Consider the following 22,940-nt stretch of genomic DNA (forward strand, 5'->3'; position numbering starts at 1 on the left):
TTGATCCATCACCCTTGATCACCCCCTGGGAGGTGAGGGGAGCAGTGGGCAGCAGCGGTGGCCGCGCCCGGGAATCATTTTGGTGATTTAACCCCCAATTCCAACCCTTGATGCTGAGTGCCAAGCAGGGAGGTAATGGGTCCCATTTTTATAGTCTTTGGTATGACTCGGCCGGGGTTTGAACTCACAACCTACCGATCTCAGGGCGGACACTCTAACCACTAGGCCACTGAGTAGGTAGTAGAAGGAAGTCTGTATAGGCATAATGGACTACTTACTACAATTGATTGATTGATTGAAGCTTTTATTAGTAGATTGCACAGTACAGTACATATTCCGTACAATTGACCACTAAATGGTTTAGTGCATTGTTAGCTGCAACTTGCGAATGTTTTTTCAATGATTAGAATGCATGAAAAAAATTAGCAACACGTGTGTTCTTGTCTTACATAAGGTGTAGGAATGATAAACAAATTCCATAAAAAGTGCAAGTCCCGTTTAATGTGTTGCAGCTCTCACTAGTTGAGTTGTGTTAAACACGCTGATAATTGCAAGTTCTCAGGCTCTGCACATGCGTGAGCACTCAGTAACAACTGCGACTGTCAATGACAAATACCGAAAGGAATAGGCTTTAGGAAATGGATAGATGGATGAATCCCATTGCTTGTTCTGCATTGGAGAACATATTGTGGCACTTTATCAATATACATAAAAATGTTTGCTTTGAGTACTTTTTGGAATAAGTAGAAAAAAAAATGTTTATATCAAGTATTGCCTCTTGTTTTAGAACACTGCTTTTATCTTGATTCTCATATGCATGTGCAATTAAATAAAATATAGGAAAAGTAACACATGCCAATAAATATGAAAACATATTAAAATATATAATTTATTACAATCATTTATTTCAATCGGACTAATTGTATTGCTGTATAAATAAGCACAAATGTATACTTTCTAAAACTACAATGAATTGAGTTGCATAAAAATAATTTCATTTAATCGGGGCGGTATGGCTCGGTTGGTAGAGTGGCCGTGCCAACAACTTGAGAGTTCCAGGTTCGATCCCCGCGTCTGCCATCCTAGTCACTGCCGTTGTGTCCTTGGGCAAGACACTTTACCCACCTGCTCCCAGTGCCACCCACACTGGTTTAAATGTAACTTAGATATGGGGTTTCACTATGTAAAGCGCTTTGAGTCACTAGAGGAAAAGCTCTATATAAATATAGTTCAATTTAAAAAAAATAAAATAATTCAATTAATTACTTTTGTATAATATTATAGTTTTATTTTTTTATCATATAAAAATGTGTTTAACTAAAATGATCAAAATATGTAAGACAGACCTTTTTTATTTGATTTGAGTATATATATATATATATATATATATATATATATATATATATATATATATATATATATATATATATATATATATATATATATATATATATATATATATATACACAGGTAAAAGCCAGTAAATTAGAATATTTTGAAAAACTTGATTTATTTCAGTAATTGCATTCAAAAGGTGTAACTTGTACATTATATTTATTCATTGCACACAGACTGATGCATTCAAATGTTTATTTCATTTAATTTTGATGATTTGAAGTGGCAACAAATGAAAATCCAAAATTCCGTGTGTCACAAAATTAGAATATTACTTAAGGCTAATACAAAAAAGGGATTTTTAGAAATGTTGGCCAACTGAAAAGTATGAAAATGAAAAATATGAGCATGTACAATACTCAATACTTGGTTGGAGCTCCTTTTGCCTTAATTACTGCGTTAATGCGGCGTGGCATGGAGTCGATGAGTTTCTGGCACTGCTCAGGTGTTATGAGAGCCCAGGTTGCTCTGATAGTGGCCTTCAACTCTTCTGCGTTTTTGGGTCTGGCATTCTGCATCTTCCTTTTCACAATACCCCACAGATTTTCTATGGGGCTAAGGTCAGGGGAGTTGGCGGGCCAATTTAGAACAGAAATACCATGGTCCGTAAACCAGGCACGGGTAGATTTTGCGCTGTGTGCAGGGGCCAAGTCCTGTTGGAACTTGAAATCTCCATCTCCATAGAGCAGGTCAGCAGCAGGACTTGCTGGTAGACGGCTGCGCTGACCCTGGATCTCAGGAAACAGAGTGGACCGACACCAGCAGATGACATGGCACCCCAAACCATCACCCAACCATGCAAATTTTGCATTTCCTTTGGAAATCGAGGTCCCAGAGTCTGGAGGAAGACAGGAGAGGCACAGGATCCACGTTGCCTGAAGTCTAGTGTAAAGTTTCCACCATCAGTGATGGTTTGGGGTGCCATGTCATCTGCTGGTGTCGGTCCACTCTGTTTCCTGAGATCCAGGGTCAACGCAGCCGTCTACCAGCAAGTTTTAAAGCACTTCATGCTTCCTGCTGCTGACCTGCTCTATGGAGATGGAGATTTCAAGTTCCAACAGGACTTGGCGCCTGCACACAGCGCAAAATCTACCCGTGCCTGGTTTACGGACCATGGTATTTCTGTTCTAAATTGGCCCGCCAACTCCCCTGACCTTAGCCCCATAGAAAATCTGTGGGGTATTGTGAAAAGGAAGATGCAGAATGCCAGACCCAAAAACGCAGAAGAGTTGAAGGCCACTATCAGAGCAACCTGGGCTCTCATAACACCTGAGCAGTGCCAGAAACTCATCGACTCCATGCCACGCCGCATTAACGCAGTAATTGAGGCAAAAGGAGCTCCAACCAAGTATTGAGTATTGTACATGCTCATATTTTTCATTTTCATACTTTTCAGTTGGCCAACATTTCTAAAAATCCCTTTTTTGTATTAGCCTTAAGTAATATTTTAATTTTGTGACACACGGAATTTTGGATTTTCATTTGTTGCCACTTCAAATCATCAAAATTAAATGAAATAAACATTTGAATGCATCAGTCTGTGTGCAATGAATAAATATAATGTACAAGTTACACCTTTTGAATGCAATTACTGAAATAAATCAAGTTTTTCAAAATATTCTAATTTACTGGCTTTTACCTGTATATATATATTAGGGCTGCAACAACTAATCGATTAAAATTGATTATAAAAATAGTTGGCAATTAATTTAGTCATCGATTCGTTGGATCTATGCTATGCGCATGCACAGAGGCTTTTTTATATATATATATATTTTTTTTCATAAACCTTTATTTATAAACTACCGTATTTTCCGCACTATAAGGCGCACCGGATTATTAGCCGCACCTTCTATGAATTACATATTTCATAATTTTGTCCACCAATAAGCCGCCCCGGACTATAAGCCGCGCCTACGCTGCGCTAAAGTGAATGTCAAAAAAACGCTGCGCTAAAGTGAATGTCAAAAAAACAGTCAGATAGTTCAGTCAAACTTTAATAATATATTGAAAACCAGCGTTCTAACAACTCTGTCCCAAAATGTACGCAAATGTGCAATCACAAACATAGTAAAATTCAAAATGGTGTAGAGCAATAGTAACATAATGTTGCTCGAACGTTAATGTCACAACACACAAAATAAACATAGCGCTCACCTTCTGAAGTTATTCTTCATTCGTAAATCCTTCGAATTCTTCGTCTTCGGTGTCCGAATTGAAAAGTTGCGCAAGCGTGGTATCCAAAATGGCCGGTTCCGTCTCGTCGAAGTCATCGGGAGTCAGTGTCGCTGTTGTTCTGTGAATCCTGCCTTCCGGAAAGCTCGGACCACAGTTGTGACCGAAATATCTGCCCAGGCATTTACGATCCACTGGCAAATGTTGGCGTATGTCGTCCGGCGCTGTCTGCCCGTCTTAGTGAAGGTGTGTTCGCCTTCGGAGCTGTGTGAAAAAAGCCACCCGGCCTCTTCGCGTAAACTTCCCTTAACCACTCGCTCATCTTTTCTTCATCCATCCATCCCTTCGAGTTAGCTTTTATGATGACGCCGGCTGGAAAGGTCTCTTTTGGCAAGGTCTTCCTTTTGAATATCACCATGGGTGGAAGTTAGCATGGCAAGCTAGAACCACAGTGAAGGATGACTTCTCATTCCCTGTGGTGCGAATATTCACCGTACGTGCTCCCGTTCCACAGTGCGGTTCACAGGAATATCAGCTGTGAAATACGGTAGTAATCCGTGTGCGGATGGAGAGATTGCGTCTTTTTATGAACCGGATCGCTTAGTAGGAGCCATTTTGTGGTCTTTACAGATGTAAACAGGAAATGAAACGTACGGTGATATCCGCGCGTTTTTTCTTCTTCTTCCGGGGGCGGGTGGTAGCTTACAGTAGAAGAAGAAGCGCTTCCTGTTCTATGGGGGCGGGTGCTTTCCTTGGCGGTTGCTTGCGTAGAAGAAGAAGCGCTTCCTGTTCTACCGGGAAAAAAGATGGCGGCTGTTTACCGAAGTTGCGAGATCGAAACTTTATGAAAATGAATCGTAATAAAGCGCACCGGGTTATAAGGCGCACTGTCAGCTTTTGAGAAAAATTGTGGTTTTTAGGTGCGCCTTATAGTGCGGAAAATACGGTACAACATGTACAAACAGCTGAGAAACAATAATCAAAATAAGTATGGTGCCAGTATGCTGTTTTTCCCCCCAATAAAATACTGGAAAGGATAAAAATGTAGTTTGTCTCTTTTATCCGATTATTAATCGAAGTAATAATCGACAGATTAATCGATTATCAAATTAATCGTTAGTTGCAGCCCTAATATATACATATCGGAATGAAAGTCCTTCCCATAATTAAATTGAGTTTATCTTTTTTTGAGTGTGTAGTGAAAAAAACTGAAAACTGGACAAAACCCCCCAAATTATAACTGAATTACCATCAGTGTGAGCCGCATATTTGTGTTTCATGCGGATTAAAATTAAAGCCTGGTATATACTCTTAGTCACATAAATTGCATGAGCGACGCCATCTTGCCGCCTCCCCCTGCGTAGCTTCCCACAAACCGTGGTGCACCTCTCAAAAATGTTTAGGTTTGCCTCGACCACTCCACCTGTGATTGGTCGGCTTTTGCAGAACAGGTCATCGACCACAGGAAAGCAAACGTTGTGCTTAAAATGCATGACATATTGTGTGAAATAAAGCAACATTTTCTTATTGTGTTCTTGTTGCGTCCAGAAGAAAAGTCACAAAGTACAAGTTTGACACTCTTTTTTAACTTTTATTGCCAAACATCAATAACACGTGACCATACACATTATTCTGGGTATTTGTGGGGTCTTTTAAAGTCTTAAATCCAACATTTGAATTTAAGGCCTTTAAATGTCTAAAATGTTTCTAATATCTCATAAAAGGTCATAAATACAATTTTGAAAGTTCTTACAAATCTATTAACATTACTTTTATTTAAAACATGCATAAACTTTAGTCTTGCTTTTAAATGTTTCGATTTTTGAGGACGCTATAACGTGACTACAAAACAGAACTAAAGTTGCCCTGGTTAGAATCAATCGCGCACCTATCCTAGTGTGCTGTGCGTGTGCAGCGCTGTGTTGTTACAGCTTAGCATAGCAGCGAAAACGCCAGCCCACAGCAAAGCCGAATTACTTGCATAAGATGGGTAAGTGCAAGTTCAACAATGTATGACTCCAAGACGATCAATTTAATGCATGCTTGAAGCCGGTGGATGGAAACGTGGAAAAGTGTTAGGGACCCGGATGTGGAGCCATCGAGGAGGGAAGCGTTTGTGCTACGTGGGTCAAATGACGCCAATTTCCGAAAATGAGATGTTTACTAGTGAAATCATACTATTACATACAGTAAGTACATGCTAATTTCTCTAGGGTAGTAGTGTACTCAGCAGTAAAACTATTAAAAAAAACAAATTTTCTTATATTATTTCTATTATTTATTCCAATAATTTCAGGTCAGCTTCTCATGCCTAATCTTTTCTCCAGGTTTATACAGCAACTGACATTAACAACTATAAAGGTAATCTGTTTAGTGTTTACACTTAATTTATGGTTGGGTGAGGAATGCAAGAAGGATTTGCGAATGTCATCTTGTCATGCTTAAATAAAAACTAGTCATTGTTTATTGGCAATATGTTTTCAAAAAGTCAAACAAAACAGGTAAAAGGTGTTCATACATACCAGACACAAAATGAGCTGAGCAAATTTAAATGTTATTCACATTATTCATATCCAAATTCTGTTTGAGGCTCGCAAGCCATAATCGCATTCTTTCTTTTTAGACAATCTCTGTCGGCACTCTCTGTTTTTCACAACTTTGCAGATACTGTAGTAGCACTGTAGATGTTTTTATCTGTTTGCTTAATTCTAACAGCCACAAAAAAACTGCAAAAGTTAGCCATTTAGCTTTAGCAGAGATGTTAACAGTTCCTTTCACAGCCAATATATTGTGCTGTCCTCTACCATTGCTGATGTTCTGGTTGTTGTTGTTGTTACTTGTTGTTGTTACATGAAAACACTTGATATGAAGCACACTGCACCTTTTGCTGGAAAACACTTCTATGGCAAATCTAAAAAATGGCTGTTACGATGTTTGCTAATATTTTTTTCAATTAGGGACAAGCGGTAGAAAATGGATGAATGGATAGTTTACAGTACAGAACCTTCTGGTGTATTTAGTTAAACCATTTTGTTTTCCAATGTGAAAGAACAGTAAATGAATTCATATACTTACAATTAATTCTGCCAGTCTGACAAAAAAGTACAAAAACAGGAAAATCAATGTGTATGTGAAATAGTCTTAAATTATATTCATTATGTTCTTTAAAAAATCTTAATTTTGAATTGTTTAAACCTGAAGAGACCCTGTTAACACTAGCATGTTAAAATAGTTATGTACAGTTGTGTTTATTTACAATTACGTAGCTCTCTCTTGTCCCCTGTCCCGAACGGACTAATAGTCTTGCAAATGATAATAGCGTCCTCTGCCGCGACTCGTTCAGAAGTTGCATGGTCCATCTTCACAAAAGTATTTTCCTCTGGTTCAAATGTAAAATGGTGATTAAAAATAAACTGATTATTCTGAATGATTAGTTACAGTGTAGACATAGATGTCGATGTTGGGGTTGTCGTCACTCTTTACAAGAAGGTAAGGGACAAGCGGTAGAAATGGATGGATGGACATACAGTATCCAGTCAACACAGCTGCAGTTGCTCCTTAAGGACACTCTGCTCCTAGTGTTTTGGAAGAGAATTACAAGTCTGGACCCCAACTGTAGAGCTATAACTCAAACAAGGCGCCGTCAGGGGATGCAAACTACGTGACGCAAGAGTATATTAACCCTAATAGAATATGCACACAGCAACATAGCTGTCCCAACTGTTTCCTTTATGTATTCACCCACAACCTTAAATATTTCCTTTTTGTAGGACACACAAAAACCCTCAACTCTGTTTTTAATCTGCCAATTAGTATAAACGTATTGAGAGTTGTGCAGGCCTGTGTGATGTCATCACATCTCTTTAACTATTATAGGGAACTGCTAATGTGCACCAGAGGAAGGGTGGCCAGAATGATGCTGATATTTGTATAGCACAAGTATATGTAATAAACAAAATTCCTCATTAGGGAAGCCAACAACTATATTATTGTACAAACCCCGTTTCCATATGAGTTGGGAAATTGTGTTAGATGTAAATATAAACGGAATACAATGATTTGCAAATCATTTTCAGCCCATATTCAGTTGAATATGCTACAAAGACAACATGTGTGATGTTCAAACTGATAAACATAATTTTTTTTGCAAATAATCATTAACTTTAGAATTTGATGCCAGCTACACGTGACAAAGAAGTTGGGAAAGGTGGCAATAAATACTGATAAAGTTGAGGAATGCTCATCAAACACTTATTTGGAACATCCAACAGGTGAACAGGCATATTGGGAACAGGTGGGTGCCATGATTGGGTATAAAAGTAGATTCCATGAAATGCTCAGTCATTCACAAACAAGGATGGGGCGAGGGTCACCACTTTGTCAACAAATGCGTGAGCAAATTGTTGAACAGTTTAAGAAAAACCTTTCTCAACCAGCTATTGCAAGGAATTTAGGGATTTCACCATCTACGGTCCGTAATATCATCAAAAGGTTCAGAGAATCTGGAGAAATCACTGCATGTAAGCAGCTAAGCCTGTGACCTTCGATCCCTCAGGCTGTACTGCATCAACAAGCGACATCAGTGTGTAAAGGATATCACTGCATGGGCTCAGGAACACTTCAGAAACCCACTGTCAGTAACAACAGTTGGTCGCTACATCTGTAAGTGCAAGTTAAAACTCTCCTATACAAGGCGAAAACCGTTTATCAACAACACCCAGAAATGCCGTCGGCTTCGCTGGGCCTCAGCTCATCTGAGATGGACTGATACAAAGTGGAAAAGTGTTCTGTGGTCTGACGAGGCCACATTTCAAATTGTTTTTGGAAACTGTGGACGTCGTGTCCTCCGGACCAAAGAGGAAAAGAACCATCCGGATTGTTATAGGCACAAAGTTGAAAAGCCAGCATCTGTGATGGTATGGGGGTGTATTAGTGCCCAAGACATGGGTAACTTACACATCTGTGAAGGCGCCATTAATGCTGAAAGCTACATACAGGTTTTGGAGCAACATATGTTGCCATCCAAGCAACGTTACCATGGACGCCCCTGCTTATTTCAGCAAGACAATGCCAAGCCACGTGTTACATCAATGTGGCTTCATAGTAAAAGAGTGCGGGTACTAGACTGGCCTGCCTGTAGTCCAGACCTGTCTCCCATTGAAAATGTGTGGCACATAATGAAGCCTAAAATACCGCAACGGAGACCCTGGACTGTTGAACAACTTAAGCTGCACATCAAGCAAAAATGGGAAAGAATTCCACCTGAGAAGCTTAAAAAATGTGTCTCCTCAGTTCCCAAACGTTTACTGAGTGTTGTTAAAAGAAAAGGTGATGCAACACAGTGGTGAACATGCCCTTTCCCAACTACTTTGGCACGTGTTGCAGCCATGAAATTCTAAGTTAATTATTATTTGCTAAAAAAAAAAAAAAGTTTATGAGTCTGAACATCAAATATCTTGTCTTTGTAGTGCATTCAATTGAATATGGGTTGAAAAGGATTTGCAAATCATTGTATTCCGTTTATATTTACATCTAACACAATTTCCCAACTCATATGGAAACGGGGTTTGTAGGGTTAGCATTAGGGTATTTATCAAATAAGAGGGATCATTATTGAAAATGATTATCAATCGAATTGAGTGTTAGTAGTTGGCTGGGATAGACTCCAACTCCCTGCAACCCTAAAAAGTGATGGATGATGTTTGGGTTGTCACATACTGTAACAAGAGACAGGAATAAAGAAGAGACAGCTCTCTGCTGACGTCTGCTGGTTGTGGTGAACTCGCTGTGATTCATCTCTACCATGAATGCATTTTTTTTTTGGTTCGGTTTGTCAGACTTTTAGTATCCTTTTGAGGAGCCTGCTGTGTGTGGTCAAACACTGACGACACAAAACAACAGCGTGTGGAAGAGCATTGATCTGCTAAATGTGTGGCGCATGCTACAGTGGAACCTAGATTTACTTACTTATTTGCAAATGAACTTAAAATCAAAGTTCTCCATGAGACACAATGTAAACATGAATAATGGGTTCCAGCCTCGACAAAAGTCCATATTTTAGTAAATGTTTGTAAACTTGGAACACAATATGAAACACTTTATATTGTATATCAACCACATACTGTATAACAAGTGGGTGATTGATCAAATGTATATTTAGTAATAAAGTCAAAACAACAACCAGCTGAACTGTCCATATATGCAGCCACCACACGCACACAGTCAGTATCCCTGTGGTGCACTCACAGCCTGAAATCATAAAACTTCTTAACTTTAACAGCCAAGTTGCTACAGTGATTAGGAATAAATAAAAGAAAATCCAGTTTACGTTGTTGGTAAATTTTCTTGCCGTGCAGCGGAAGAAAGGGGTAGGGGAAGGCTGTGTTGACAACTCTGTGTATACGTCCTGAATGTTTCAAAGCACACCTCGCTTGTCCGTTGCTTTCTTTGGAGTCGTATTAAGATAGCAAAATCTTGACAAATGTTGTAAAAAGGCTAAAATATATTAAAAGCACATAAAGTAGCACAGGCGCTAACGACAGCAGCTAATGTGCTGACTGAATGCTGCTGGGCACAAAATGGCTGCACTGTAATCAAATCAAATCAAATCAACTTTATTTATAGAGCACATTTAAAATTTACCACAGGGGTAGCCAAAGTGCTGTACAATGAGCAGGTTAAAAGATAAAACGAGTACCGAGCAAACACAACACAACACAAACAGAACACGATAAAAAATAAATAATTAAAATAGAATTAATAAAAACATAAAAACAGGATCACAGCAGGTGTATTATGGGGCGCCATTGCAGGATGGATATCACTCAGTGTTAAAAGCCATGGAATAAAAGTATGTTTTTAAGAGAGATTTAAAAACAGGAAGAGAGGAGGCTTGTCTAACACTCAGGGGTAGGTCGTTCCAGAGCTTGGGAGCAGCAACGGCGAAAGCTCTGTCACCTCTAAGCTTCAGCCTTGTGTCAGGGACCGTCAACAGCAGCTGATCGGCTGATCTTAAGGATCGGGTGGGGCAGTAAGGCTGAAGGAGGTCGGAGAGATAGGTTGGCGCGAGGTTGTTTAGACATTTAAAAACAAATAAAAGGAGTTTAAAATGTATTCGGTAACGCACAGGGAGCCAGTGAAGGGACGCTAAAATAGGGGTGATGTGCTCACGTCTGGGGGTCTGTGTTAGCAGACGAGCAGCAGAGTTCTGCACGAGCTGCAGGCGGGCGAGGGAGGCCTGGCTAATGCCAACATACAGGGCATTACAATAATCAAGACGAGTCGAGATAAAAGCGTGGATTAATTTCTCAAGATCATGTCTTGATAGAAGCGGTTTCACTTTCGCTATTTGGCGTAATTGATAAAAGCTTTTTTGAACGACGCTGCTGATTTGTTTTTCGAATTTAAAATCTGAGTCAAACTTTACCCCCAGGTTTGTGACAGAGTCGCTGAGATACGGGGTCAGAGTGCCGAGGTCAACGTTGGGGGAGGGAGAGCGACTTGGACCAAACAACATAAATTCTGTTTTGTCTTCATTTAGGCTCAGGAAGTTAGCTGAAAGCCAGACTTTGATGTCGTGCAGGCAGTCAATAAGACGTTGAACCGTGTTATTTTGTGCCATGGGAAAATAAATCTGGCAATCATCGGCATAAAAATGAAATGCAATACTGTACTTCCTAAAAATAGAACCAAGGGGGAGAAGGTAAAGCGCAAATAAAATTGGGGCAAGGATTGAGCCCTGGGGGACCCCATGTGGTAAAGGAGCTGTGGACGACATAAAACTGTCTACTTTTACACAAAAACTCCTGTCGGTTAGGTACGACCGGAACCAGTTGAGGCGCCCTTAATGCCCACACAGTTCTCAAGACGAGTGATTAAGGTGGCGTGGTCGACGGTGTCGAACGCAGCAGACAGATCTAAAAGCACCAGGACAACATATTTACCAGAATCAGTGGACAGGAGGATATCGTTAAAAACTTTTAGGCACACAATGGGTGGATGAAACGTTTGTACAGAAAGACAGGGTTCGTACACCAAAGCATATTTTTATTTGGTCTGTGGCTTGTAAATGGAAAAGTTTGTACAATGAGGGGTTCGCAAATCGAAGTTCCACTGTACATGTTTTGCAACTTTGAGGTGCGTTGGAAACACAAACCTCACAGATTACACCAAATAGTTTTTAAAATGTATTTAGTAGATACATTCCTGATGATAAATGTTCATGACAATTGTCTTTATTCACAGTGATATCATAATATTACCAAATATTTCTGGAATAACAACATTTGAACACATTTCTAGAATTAAAATATTACCAAAAAGTCATTTGTTTGAGTGGTGATCGCTATTGGTTTACTTTTTGACTTCTGTGCTGGCAGCAATGGTTCAGTCCCCACCCAGTGACCTGAGTGTGAAGGATTGTCCCTCTATACACAAAGTAAAGATGATAGAATCAATTTTTCATCATTTTCACGCATGCCACCTACATAGATGGAGGTACACCTAGTCAGGGCTCTGCAACCTTTACGATCAAAAGAGATTGCTGCCTCGTCAACTAAAGAAATATAGTATAGAGCCACAAAATGTAACACAGTTTATAAACTTTTAAAAGACTTCGTCTTTTTTATTTTTTTATTTTACAGGAAAAGCAATCTTTATTTTCCTTATGTCTTTTGGCAAGTATTCATAGTTAGCATACAGAAGGGTTGCACACTAGGGCTGCAACTAACGATTATTTTGATAGTCGTTTAGTCATCGACTATCTTAACAATTAGTCGACTATTCGGATACTAGAGCGTACGCATATTTAATGGCTCTAATTTTTCCTGTCGACTTCTAAATGCAGGTTAAGGAATTTTAGGTGTGTGCTTACAAACAACAAAGATGGCTAATTTGTTCATAAATGTTTATTTATACTGTAACTGTGCTGCTCATTCAGCTGTTACAAAAATGTAAATTACTCTTAAAATGTTGTCCATTTAAAGGAAAGGAAAGGCAAAGTGCTAAAAAAACCCCAATTGACCTTGTTTAGGTATTTAAAAAATAGTTAAAATAACAGCAATGCAAACAAACAACAAAACACAAAATCTAACGTCCTCAATAAAAATAATATTTTGGGATTTTTTTTAAAGTTGCACACTGGTATATTGACTATTGATTATCTCTTGGCAGTTTTAGCACTCTAATATACTCAATGTGTACAATTATATATTTGATTAATTCTTAAAATGTTGGCTATTTAATAGATTGTATGTTTAATCTTATGAAACCTCCGCAGTGGTGCCTGTCTGCGTGCGTGCGTTACGGCATTGCAAAATGACGTTGCTTTAAAATGTACTTGAATTGATAAAATAATTAGTTATTTTTCACACAACTTCGTCTCGCTCTTGTTAGATAGCTAGCAAAGTAGAAGCTAACACTCTTACCGAGGTTGAGACCGCATCCTCCCTCCAAATGTCCGACATCATGCCTTTGCTTTAAATGCTCGCCTATCACAGATGTACTGCCATTAAAACAAGGTCCGCTTTGCAAAATCAGCAAGATATTCATGTTTTTAACAAGAATAAGAGGAACTATCCTCACACTTAAAATGTTAACACTGGCGTTGTTGTGTTTTTTCCCGCCCGGAAAAAACACGAGTGATGACGTCACGACTATTGCCGACAAACATAATTGTCGGCGACAAATTTTATTGTCGACGTTTATCGACAATTTCAACTAATCATTGCAGCCCTATTGCGCACTCAAGAAGCTGAACAGAACACACAGACTTCCAGTCTCTTTTACTTGCCTTTTTGCGCCTCAGAACTCAGCCTGAGCGAATTCACGGCCTCACAGACAGTGAGGAAATTATAGAACTCTCTGCTAACTTTTCTCACTCCGGGGGTAAACAAAATCTGAGAGAGCCACAACAAAGAGGCATAAGAGTAGCGGGTTGCTGACCCCTGCCCTAGGGTATATGTACATTCTCACAAGTTATACATGTGACAACAGGTTAACCCCTGAGAGAAGCGTGTGCAATCCATAAAATAGTGCATGGCTGTCAAACTGCCCAAAGAGAGGTGTTTCAAGCTTGTGGCATCGTATTAAAAAAGACTTGAAGCTGTAATTGATGACAAAGGTGCATCAATAAAGTATTGAGCAAAGACTGTGAATACTTATGTACATGTGATTGTTTTATTTTTTAACTTCAATACATTTTCAAACTTAAAAAACAACAACAACAAAAAACTTTTCACATTGTCATTTTGGGCTATTGTCTGTAGAATTTTGAGGATTAAAATGAATTATTCCATTTTGGAAAAAGGCTGTAACATAACAAAATGTGGAAAAAGTGAAGCCCTGTGAATACTTTCTGGGTTGCACTGTATGCACCTTACACAGCTCCCAGTAGAAATACTATGTAAATATATAAATAATATCATCTTCATGTGAAAGACAAAATAGATCCCTTTTTTTTTTTTGCTCCTGTGAGAGAGGGGACCTAGTATCGGTCACCGAAAAAATATGTTTAGCATTCATTCATGTTTTATTGCTTATCCTGTTCAGGGACATGCCGAGTGAGCTGGAGCCTACCCCAGTAATGTAATAATGTACAGCATTTACCTTGAAGAGTGGACTTCCACGGTATCTCCTTCCAGCCGTCAAACACACCATCAGGAGCTTTTAAATGTTCGCCTTCTAGAAATGATTTAATCATTTCTTTCTTTAATTCAATGGATATTATCCTCTTAATCTTCTGTGTGTGGGAGCAGTGAGGCTAACACTGGGAAAACACCTGTGTGTGCTTTGTGTTTGCAGAATACTTTTATGACCAGGACGACGTGAGCGACGACGAGACCGAGCCAAACTTCTCCGAAGATGAGGCTCTTTCTCAGAGAGGACTGAGGCGATCTCAGAGTGTCAGGCTGACACGATCCAGAGTCCGTAAAGATGTAAGAGTTGCAATCTTTTGGTAGCAAGAAGGACAAAGTCGTCACCGCGACTCTTCTGTTTGCTTTCCCTCCAGAATCGCTATGGATCCTTGAAGATTAAAGGCAAGAAGAGACCAGCGCTGAGCTCCGTCAACTACGCAATGTGAACACTCCTCTTGGCGCGCGCACACACACACACACACACACACACACACACACTCACACTCACACTCACACACACACACACACACACACACACACACACACACACATTTTTTAGATTTCTTAATAGGTTTGCTTCCTAAAAAGGTATTTTTCTTAATGAAATACAATTTTTAGGTAAGTCGCTTTGTTTTAAGTGCGTTTAACTCACAAAGTTATGAGAAAAAGACAGCTAATACCTGCTGTTGGTCAAAGTTGTGTCATCCAGTATGGAAGGCGTTTACTTTGTCAAGGCACATGTGTGTATTTTTCTCAAAGAAGAAACTATTTGAACACTCCCTAATGGCTTTACGTCCGAATGGATGACATATTCTCTCCTGAGAGGTGTTGTCCAGCACCTGAAACATTCCTCATCACGCCTGTGTGGAATTGTCCCAGCCCAGCCTTCCCCCTAAGACACACTTTTTGGAGTTTGACTGAGTCACACGTGGGGAAAAACCTATCTCTCTTCGTCTGACGTCCTTTCACAGTCAACACAAAGACGACAGAAAATGTAATTCCGTGAAGCCCAAATCTCTTTTTTTTTTTTTATTAGCATGGTGCATATTTTGAAAATACAATTGCCAAAGAGCAAAAATGAGGGAAAAGATGTAATGTCAGGAGAAAAAGTTGACATGTTGATGCTAATAACACAAAGCTAACATGTAGGCTGTTTTTTCTTAGCGTACTAGATTATTTTTTACAATATAAACATTCCCCGGCAGTCATTAGATTTTTTATAAATTGTTGTGTGAAAATGTCTATTTATATATACATATTTGGGCTGAAGTCAAACCCCATCTCTTCAAAGGTGACTTTGTTGTCAACACCATAGAAATACTTCATTCCAGGTTCAGGTTGTTCCTTTTCAACTTTTCTTGCCTATTATCCTTTTTTTCCTGTTATATATGTATGTATTCTGTGGCTCAGAAGGGTTTTTATGTATAAATATCAGTTATTTTGGTCAATGCGTCTCATCCCAAAGCTTTTTATTACTGCTGTTTTGTTTGCTGGTCATCTCAGTTTCAGTAATGCAACGTAGGTCACACAGAACGGCCTTGTCCTTGATCAATCGTCAGCAATTGATCAATCTTTTTACTAGGCGTGTCAAAAATGTTTTATTTTCAGATTAATCACGATTCTTGTTTGTAACGATTCTTAATCGATACATTTTTTTTTCTTTTTTCTTATTTTTCCAGTGTGCTGTCCAGCCACTCAGATGGATCATATTGTTGATGTAGATGATCATATCTGCTGGACGGATTTAGAAAAGAGAAGTGTTGGGTACTTCTCTTGTTGCCTTATTTGTATTTGACTTTATTAAATGTTTGGGTAGAATTTTACTAAACAAAACCAGTTTTCTTTTAAGTAACGTATTTTTCGGAGTATAAGTCGCACCGGAGTATAGGTCGCACCTGCCGAAAATGCATAATAAAGAAGGAAAAAAACATATATAAGTTGCACTGGAGCCTGGCCAAACTATGAAAAAAACTGCGACTTATAGTCCGAAAAATACGGTAATATAGAAATTGATAAGAGGTTTTTATTTCATGGAGGAATGTAGTTAATCATAGCACTGGCAGCCAATGTTATTAAAAAAGTATAGATTTTGAATCGAGAATCAATTCTGATTGGAATCGTTACCCCCAAGAATCGGAATGAATCGTGTGGTTGGTGCCCAAAGATTGACAGCCCGAGTATACAGTATACCATAGACCCTCCAATAAAATGCTAATAAGAGAGCTTTTCCTTGGAATGAATGAACCATAAAAGACATTTCATTAAAGGTAAAACATAGTGGAAGTAGTCGCTTGCTTTTTATAACAGTGCTTTTTATTATTATGCTTTTTCGTATGAATTGATCATGAGTATTATCTGAATCATGTACGGTAAAAGACTCAGTGTAGGGTTTTTGTGGACAGTATGTTCTGAAAGATGAGATATTTGGTGTGTGTATCTACAAATACAACATTATTAGTCTAATATACACTGCTAACAAAAAATCAAGGTAACACTTAAAGGACACAATGCAGTCAGTCCCACTTAGGAAGCAACAGTGATGGACAATCAATGTCACATGCTGTTGTGCAAGTGGAATAAACAACAGGTGGAGTTTTCCACTTTGAGTGTGACTCCAAATCAATACATCTGATTTCACTGCTGTGTGATGATGTTGTCTGCACTTTTAACTCTGTAAAGAAGAAAGTATTTAATAAGAATATGTCATTCGTTCCCATTTCGGATGTTATTTCAGTGTTCCCTTCATTTCTAAGAGCAGTTGACTAATGAGCACTTTGTGTACTAACAAGCTGTTTTATTCATCCCCCTTAAAACTGGCTTTTGCGGTCAAGTCCTTTCTATTAAAGCTCTGCAAAGCTGCATTATTGTGGAGCCAAATACACAACCATGTCTTTTTAAATGTCTGGTGTAGTTGATCTATGATCAGCTCTGACTTTGAGATGGCACAACAAACCAAACTTTGCATATTGTCATATTTCTGGTCAAGGCTCATAAATTATATACACCAAAGTTTTGTGTACAGGATTTGGATGATCGTTAAATGGATTTTGTGGCAATTAAATGAAGATGCCTTGTTCTTCTGTGGCAACAACACTCGTGTCATTGTGTCCTTTTGTCTTGTCGACTTTTTTGCATCCACAGACCAACTTGTTTGTGTCAAAGCTCTTCATGAACAGGTGATAAAAATAGAAGTGCACTCCAATAGTAGTAATGTTATTTTCATGTGCTGATGTTTAAACGTTACCAGGTCATTCAATCAACTGAAACTGGACTGTTCGGTTTGTCGTAGAAGATGTCTCGCTCATCCTAGCAGGTTTCCTTAGTTCATGCTCAGACTTTGTGGCCAATGGACTTAGGTTGGTCAGGTCCACAGTGCACCCATCCGCAAAGTATTCACAGCGCTTCACTTATTTTCCATTTTGTTACATTTTGTTATTTTTTATCCTCAAAATTTGACACACAAATCTCTAATGACAATGTTAAAATGTTTTTGTTTTGGTTTTTTTGGCTGTAACAGATGCCAAAGGTGAATCAACAAAGTACTGAGCAAAGGCTGTGAATACTTATGTACATGTGATTTTTAATGTTGTATTTTTAATACATTTGCTAAAAAAAAGGCCAAACATGAAACAGTGGAAAAAGTGAAGTGCTGTGAGTACTTCCCGGATGCACCGCAGTCTGCTACTACTCGGCGCAGTGGAAGAGTGGCCGTGCGCAACCCGAGGGTCCCTGGTTCAATCCCCACCTAGTACCAACCTCGTCATGTCCGTTGTGTCCTGAGCAAGACACTTCACCCTTGCTCCTGATGGGTGCTGGTTAGCGCCTTGCATGGCAGCTCCCTCCATCAGTGTGTGAATGTGTGTGTGAATGGGTAAATGTGGAAGTAGTGTCAAAGCGCTTTGAGTACCTTGAAGGTAGAAAAGCGCTATACAAGTACAACCCATTTATCATTTATTTACTCTTGACTAGATCTGACCAATATAAGTATGAGTCAGATCTGGTCTGATGAGACTAGATCTGACAAACCTAAATCTATGAGCATTAACTGATGAAGCCTGCTTGGATGAGCAGTCTTTCTTTGAAGACAAACTGAACAGTTCTGTTTCAATTGATTAAGTGTCCTGAGAATAACGTAAACACTCGAAATGAAATCTGACTCACTTTTCCAGAGAGAAGATAATAATATTGTGGTTTGACGTGTGTGTGACAGTGTGTCTTGTTTTTAGTCGTGGTCATTGCCAAAAAAAACACTTAAACACTTTTGTATGAAATGAAAGTATCAGCAACGTCTTAAATGGCCTTGCGGAAAGTTGTTGGCCTTTTGAACTTTAATCCAAAATGACAGAAGAACCAATTTCACACACATTGTCATGCCCTGCAAAAACATTCAGATGCAAGAGAAAAAGCATACTTTAAAATATAATAAACAACTATAGTGGCGACTTGTCCAGGGTGTACCCCGCCTAATGTGCGAATGCAGCTGAGATAGGCTCCAGCACCCCTCGCGACCCCGAAAGGGACAAGCGGTAGAAAATGGATGGATGGATGGAACTATGGCATAATAACATTTAAATGTTGGCCTAAACACTTTTGGGAAATATTGTTTTAATTGAAAGTACAAGTACGTTAATTTACTCTGTTATTGGTCGGTGTGGACATGAAGGACATGTGGACAAACTATATAACAAGTGTTTTTTTGTTTTTGTTTTTTACTGGGGCTGCTGCTAACTTTCTAGGCCAATCAGCGAATGTAACTTTTTGGTCCAAAAAAAAAAACCATCCATCCATCCGTTTCCTACCGCTTGTCTCTTTCGAGGTCGCGGGGGGTGCTGGAGCCTATCTCAGTTGCATTCGGGTGGAAGGCAGGGTACACCCTGGACAAGTCGCCACCTCATCGCAGGGCCAACACAGATAGACAGACAACATTCACACTCACATTCACACACTAGGGCCAATTTAGTGTTGCCAGTCAACCCAGGTGCATGTCTTTGGAGGTGGGAGGAAGCCCACGCAGTCACGGGGAGAACATGCAAACTCCACACAGCCCGGGAATCGAACCCAGGACCTTCGTATTGTGAGGTCAACAAAGGGTCCTTGCCATTTTAGTGAAGTGTGTTCCTATGATTTTCTCCATGTGTGTGAATCCGCATTACTGTTTTGGTCCTTGAGTGTGAATGTTGTCTGTCTATCTGTGTTGGCCCTGCGATGAGGTGGCGGCTTATCCAGGGTGTACCCCGCCTTCCGCCCGATTGTAGCTGAGATAGGCTCCAGCGACCCCGAAGGGAATAAGCGGTAGAAATGGATGGATGAATGTGGAAAATATATTTAAATAAGACACCACTACGTCAATGTATAAAAGTCAAACAAATGTATTTCATTGAATTATTTATATCTTAAAATAATCATATTTCAAAAGTATTTACAAACATCACATGGCTGCTCGGCCATGACATAACTTTTATTTCTCACAATACGATCACAAACACACACACACGTTTCTGCTTTATATTTCCAACAGGGTTCGAATATTGTTTTGTAGATTACGTCAGAAGCAATAAAAGAAAAAAAAAAGTAGCGTGGTTTGAGATTCTTCTTCACACAAAGTTTGAAATGTCCTGAAAGAATGTATTTTCACTGTGGTGACTTCCACAAACCGCCACCAGATGGCGACATTTGCCGTCGTTACAGCACTACGTCCGCTACATTTTTAAAGACTACACTCTTCTCAATTTAGCCCATAAGAACCAAACACTTTTAATATCTTAAAAAGAGCCACGTACATCTCTGTGCAGGACTATAATCAGCATAAATCGAGCTATTTATTGTATTGGGGTCCAAAGTGACGAAAAAGGAACCTTTTGGAGTGATTGTCATGTGAGGCTAGGATTTGACCAAAATGGCAATGTAAGATATATATATTTTTGCCATTTGGTTATTTTAAGCCCTTCTAACAATCCTAAAGACATTTCAATGTAACTATCATTCTTGAATTAATTCATACAAAAGAAAGCCTGACATGACATATTTGTCACACTAGCAAAAAGACAATCAATAACTATCATGTGTTTACAATAATAAATGTTTAACACTGTGCACAAACAACTGTCGTTGCGGGTTTTTATGGGCTAAATGTTTATATCGCTGTCAAGAAGCTCATCAGTAGAGAATTGATTCCATTTTTGTTGTGAACAAAAACAATAAGAGGTTCACAGCGATGCGTTCAAGTGTTGTTGATATGTTTTAAGACAAGAGACAAGTATGTTGATGATGCGCTCAACAATGTCAAGAAGTCATGGGAAAAGAATAACATGAACAATAATAACCTTCTTCTGTCATTTCACTTCAACTTTGGGAAGTTGAAAATGTACAAATGGCACAAACATGCCAAATATTTTCTGTTTATTGACTGAATAATGATCATGTCTCAAGGTGCTGGACATTTTTTCCCAGTTTGTCTTTGAACTAACTTTCATTTCATGTTAGTTCTTAATGTAAACTATATCTGAGGTTTAGCTGTTCTGAGCATAGTTCATATATATATACATATACAGTCGCGATCAAAAGTTGACATACACTTGTAAAAAACACAATGTCGTGGCTGTCTTGAGTTTCCAATAATTTCTACAACTCTTATTTGTTTGTGATAGAGTGATTGGAGCACATACTTGTTGGTCACAAAAAACATTCATGAAGTTTGGTTCTTTTATGAATTTATTATGGGTCTACTGAAAATGTGACCAAATCTACTGGGTCAAAAAATTACAAACGGCAACATACATGATCAATTTTGGTGATGTAGAAAAGTCATTATATAATCAAAATAGCTTCATGGCATGGCCTTTTAAATTCATGTGAGTGATTATGATTGACGACACCTGTTGACTTCTCTGAGCCCGTGATGCAGTCAATAGACTCGGTTACAAACGCGACAATGGGAAAGTCAAAGGAAATCAAATATTAACATTGCTGTATGTATACTTTTGACCCAGCAGATTTGGTCACATTTTCAGTAGACCCATAATAAATTCATAAAAGAACCAAACTTCATGAATGTTTTTTGTGACCAACAAGTATGTGCGCCAATCACTCTAAAAAATAATAAGAGTTGTATAAATTATTGGAAACTCAAGACAGCCATGACATTATGTTCTTTACAAGTGTATGTCAACTTTTGACCACGACTGTATATATATATATATATATACATATATATATATATATATATATATATACACATATATACTCATATATGTATATACATACATGTGTGTGTGTGTGTATATATATATATATATATATGTACACACACACGTACACATTTATATTTATTTATATATATATACATATATATATATACATACACATATATGGATATATATATATATATATAAATAATATATATTTATAAATAAATATTTATATATAACCTAGGCCAAGTTTTGAACATTATGTTGTTGGACTGGTTGCTTGATTGATCGGTCTTCTGTTTCCTAAAATAACCGTATTTTCCAGGATATAAAGCGCACCCGAATTTAAGCCGCACCCACCAAGTTTTAGAAGAAAACATTTGTTTTTTTGTCCACATATTAGCCGCAGATAGTTACTAGTACGAAATATTTTGTAAATGTTTATTTACATACCATAATAGTTTCCATCAGGGCCTCTCCCATGGCAGTAAAACAAAACAGAAGTCATGGACCCACTAGCTGCGGAAGCTCGCTCTCCAATCAGCTACACAGACTCAATAACGCCACGGTGATGTTTTGGTAAATTTACTGAGGAATTTGTGAAACTGAAACAATACTAAAGAATGTCATTGTAAGTTAATAATACTAACACAGACACTTGTAAAAGTGATAGCGTATTCGCTAACGCTAACAGTGCTAGCTTGATTGCATTATGACAGAACGTACAAATATGCATGAAAACACTCCTGCAGACATCACACATGGGACGGTTTGGTAAGTAACAGTGTTTTAGTTATATTGTAAAACTTACAAATGTTGCTTGGAGCGATCGATGAATAATCCTTTCAAGCAGAAATACTTTGGATAAATACACAGTGAAAGTATTTAGACCCCTTCAAATTCTTCACTCTTTGTTACACTGCAGTTATTTGTTAAGAGCAAAAATGTTTTTTCTCTCAATAATGTACACTCAGCACCTCATCTTGACAGAAAAACAGAGAAATGTAGAAACCTTTGAAAATTCATCAAAAATTAAAAGCTCAAATCACATGTACATAAGTATGCACAGCCTTTGCTCAGTACTTTGTTGATGCACTTTTGGCAGCAATTACAGCCTCAAGTCTTTTTGAATACAATGCCATAAGCTTGGGCACACCTATCTTTGGGCAGCACCTCTCATGCTCCATCAGGTTAGAGGGGAGGATGTCTCTGTTCTGTACAAGCGTGTGGCATCGTATTCAAAAAGACTTAAGGCTGTAGTTGCTGCCAAAGGTGCATCAACAAAGTATAGAGCAAAGACTGTGAATACTTATGTACATGTGATTTTTTTACTTTTTTATTTTAAATCAATTGACAAAAATGTCAATTTTTTTTCTGTCAAAATGTGGTGCTGAGTGTACATTAATGAGAAATAAACCAACCTTTTTTGATTTTCGCAAATGGCTGTGATGAAACAAAGAGTGAAACATTTTAAGGGGCCTGGATACTTTCCGCCCCCACTGTATTTACGACACGAAAGAGGAAGTACATTGTCGACCCGCAGCACGTA

At 38.5% G+C, this 22,940-nt stretch overlaps 1 protein-coding gene across 1 annotated transcript in view; it reads left to right on the plus strand.

The window, feature by feature from the left end:
- Nucleotides 1–17,297, plus strand: part of reep3b (receptor accessory protein 3b) — a 63,576-nt gene extending 46,279 nt beyond the window's left edge. The window contains exons 7-8 of the mRNA XM_061967128.1: nucleotides 14,371–14,504; nucleotides 14,579–17,297. Coding sequence (XP_061823112.1) covers nucleotides 14,371–14,504; nucleotides 14,579–14,650 — 206 coding nt within the window. The 3' untranslated portion in view covers nucleotides 14,651–17,297. The remainder of the gene's footprint in view (nucleotides 1–14,370; nucleotides 14,505–14,578) is intronic.
- Nucleotides 17,298–22,940: the final 5,643 nt, after the last annotated feature.

The sequence above is a fragment of the Nerophis lumbriciformis genome, linkage group LG11 (genome assembly GCF_033978685.3).
Source record: "Nerophis lumbriciformis linkage group LG11, RoL_Nlum_v2.1, whole genome shotgun sequence".
Taxonomy (NCBI): domain Eukaryota; kingdom Metazoa; phylum Chordata; class Actinopteri; order Syngnathiformes; family Syngnathidae; genus Nerophis; species Nerophis lumbriciformis.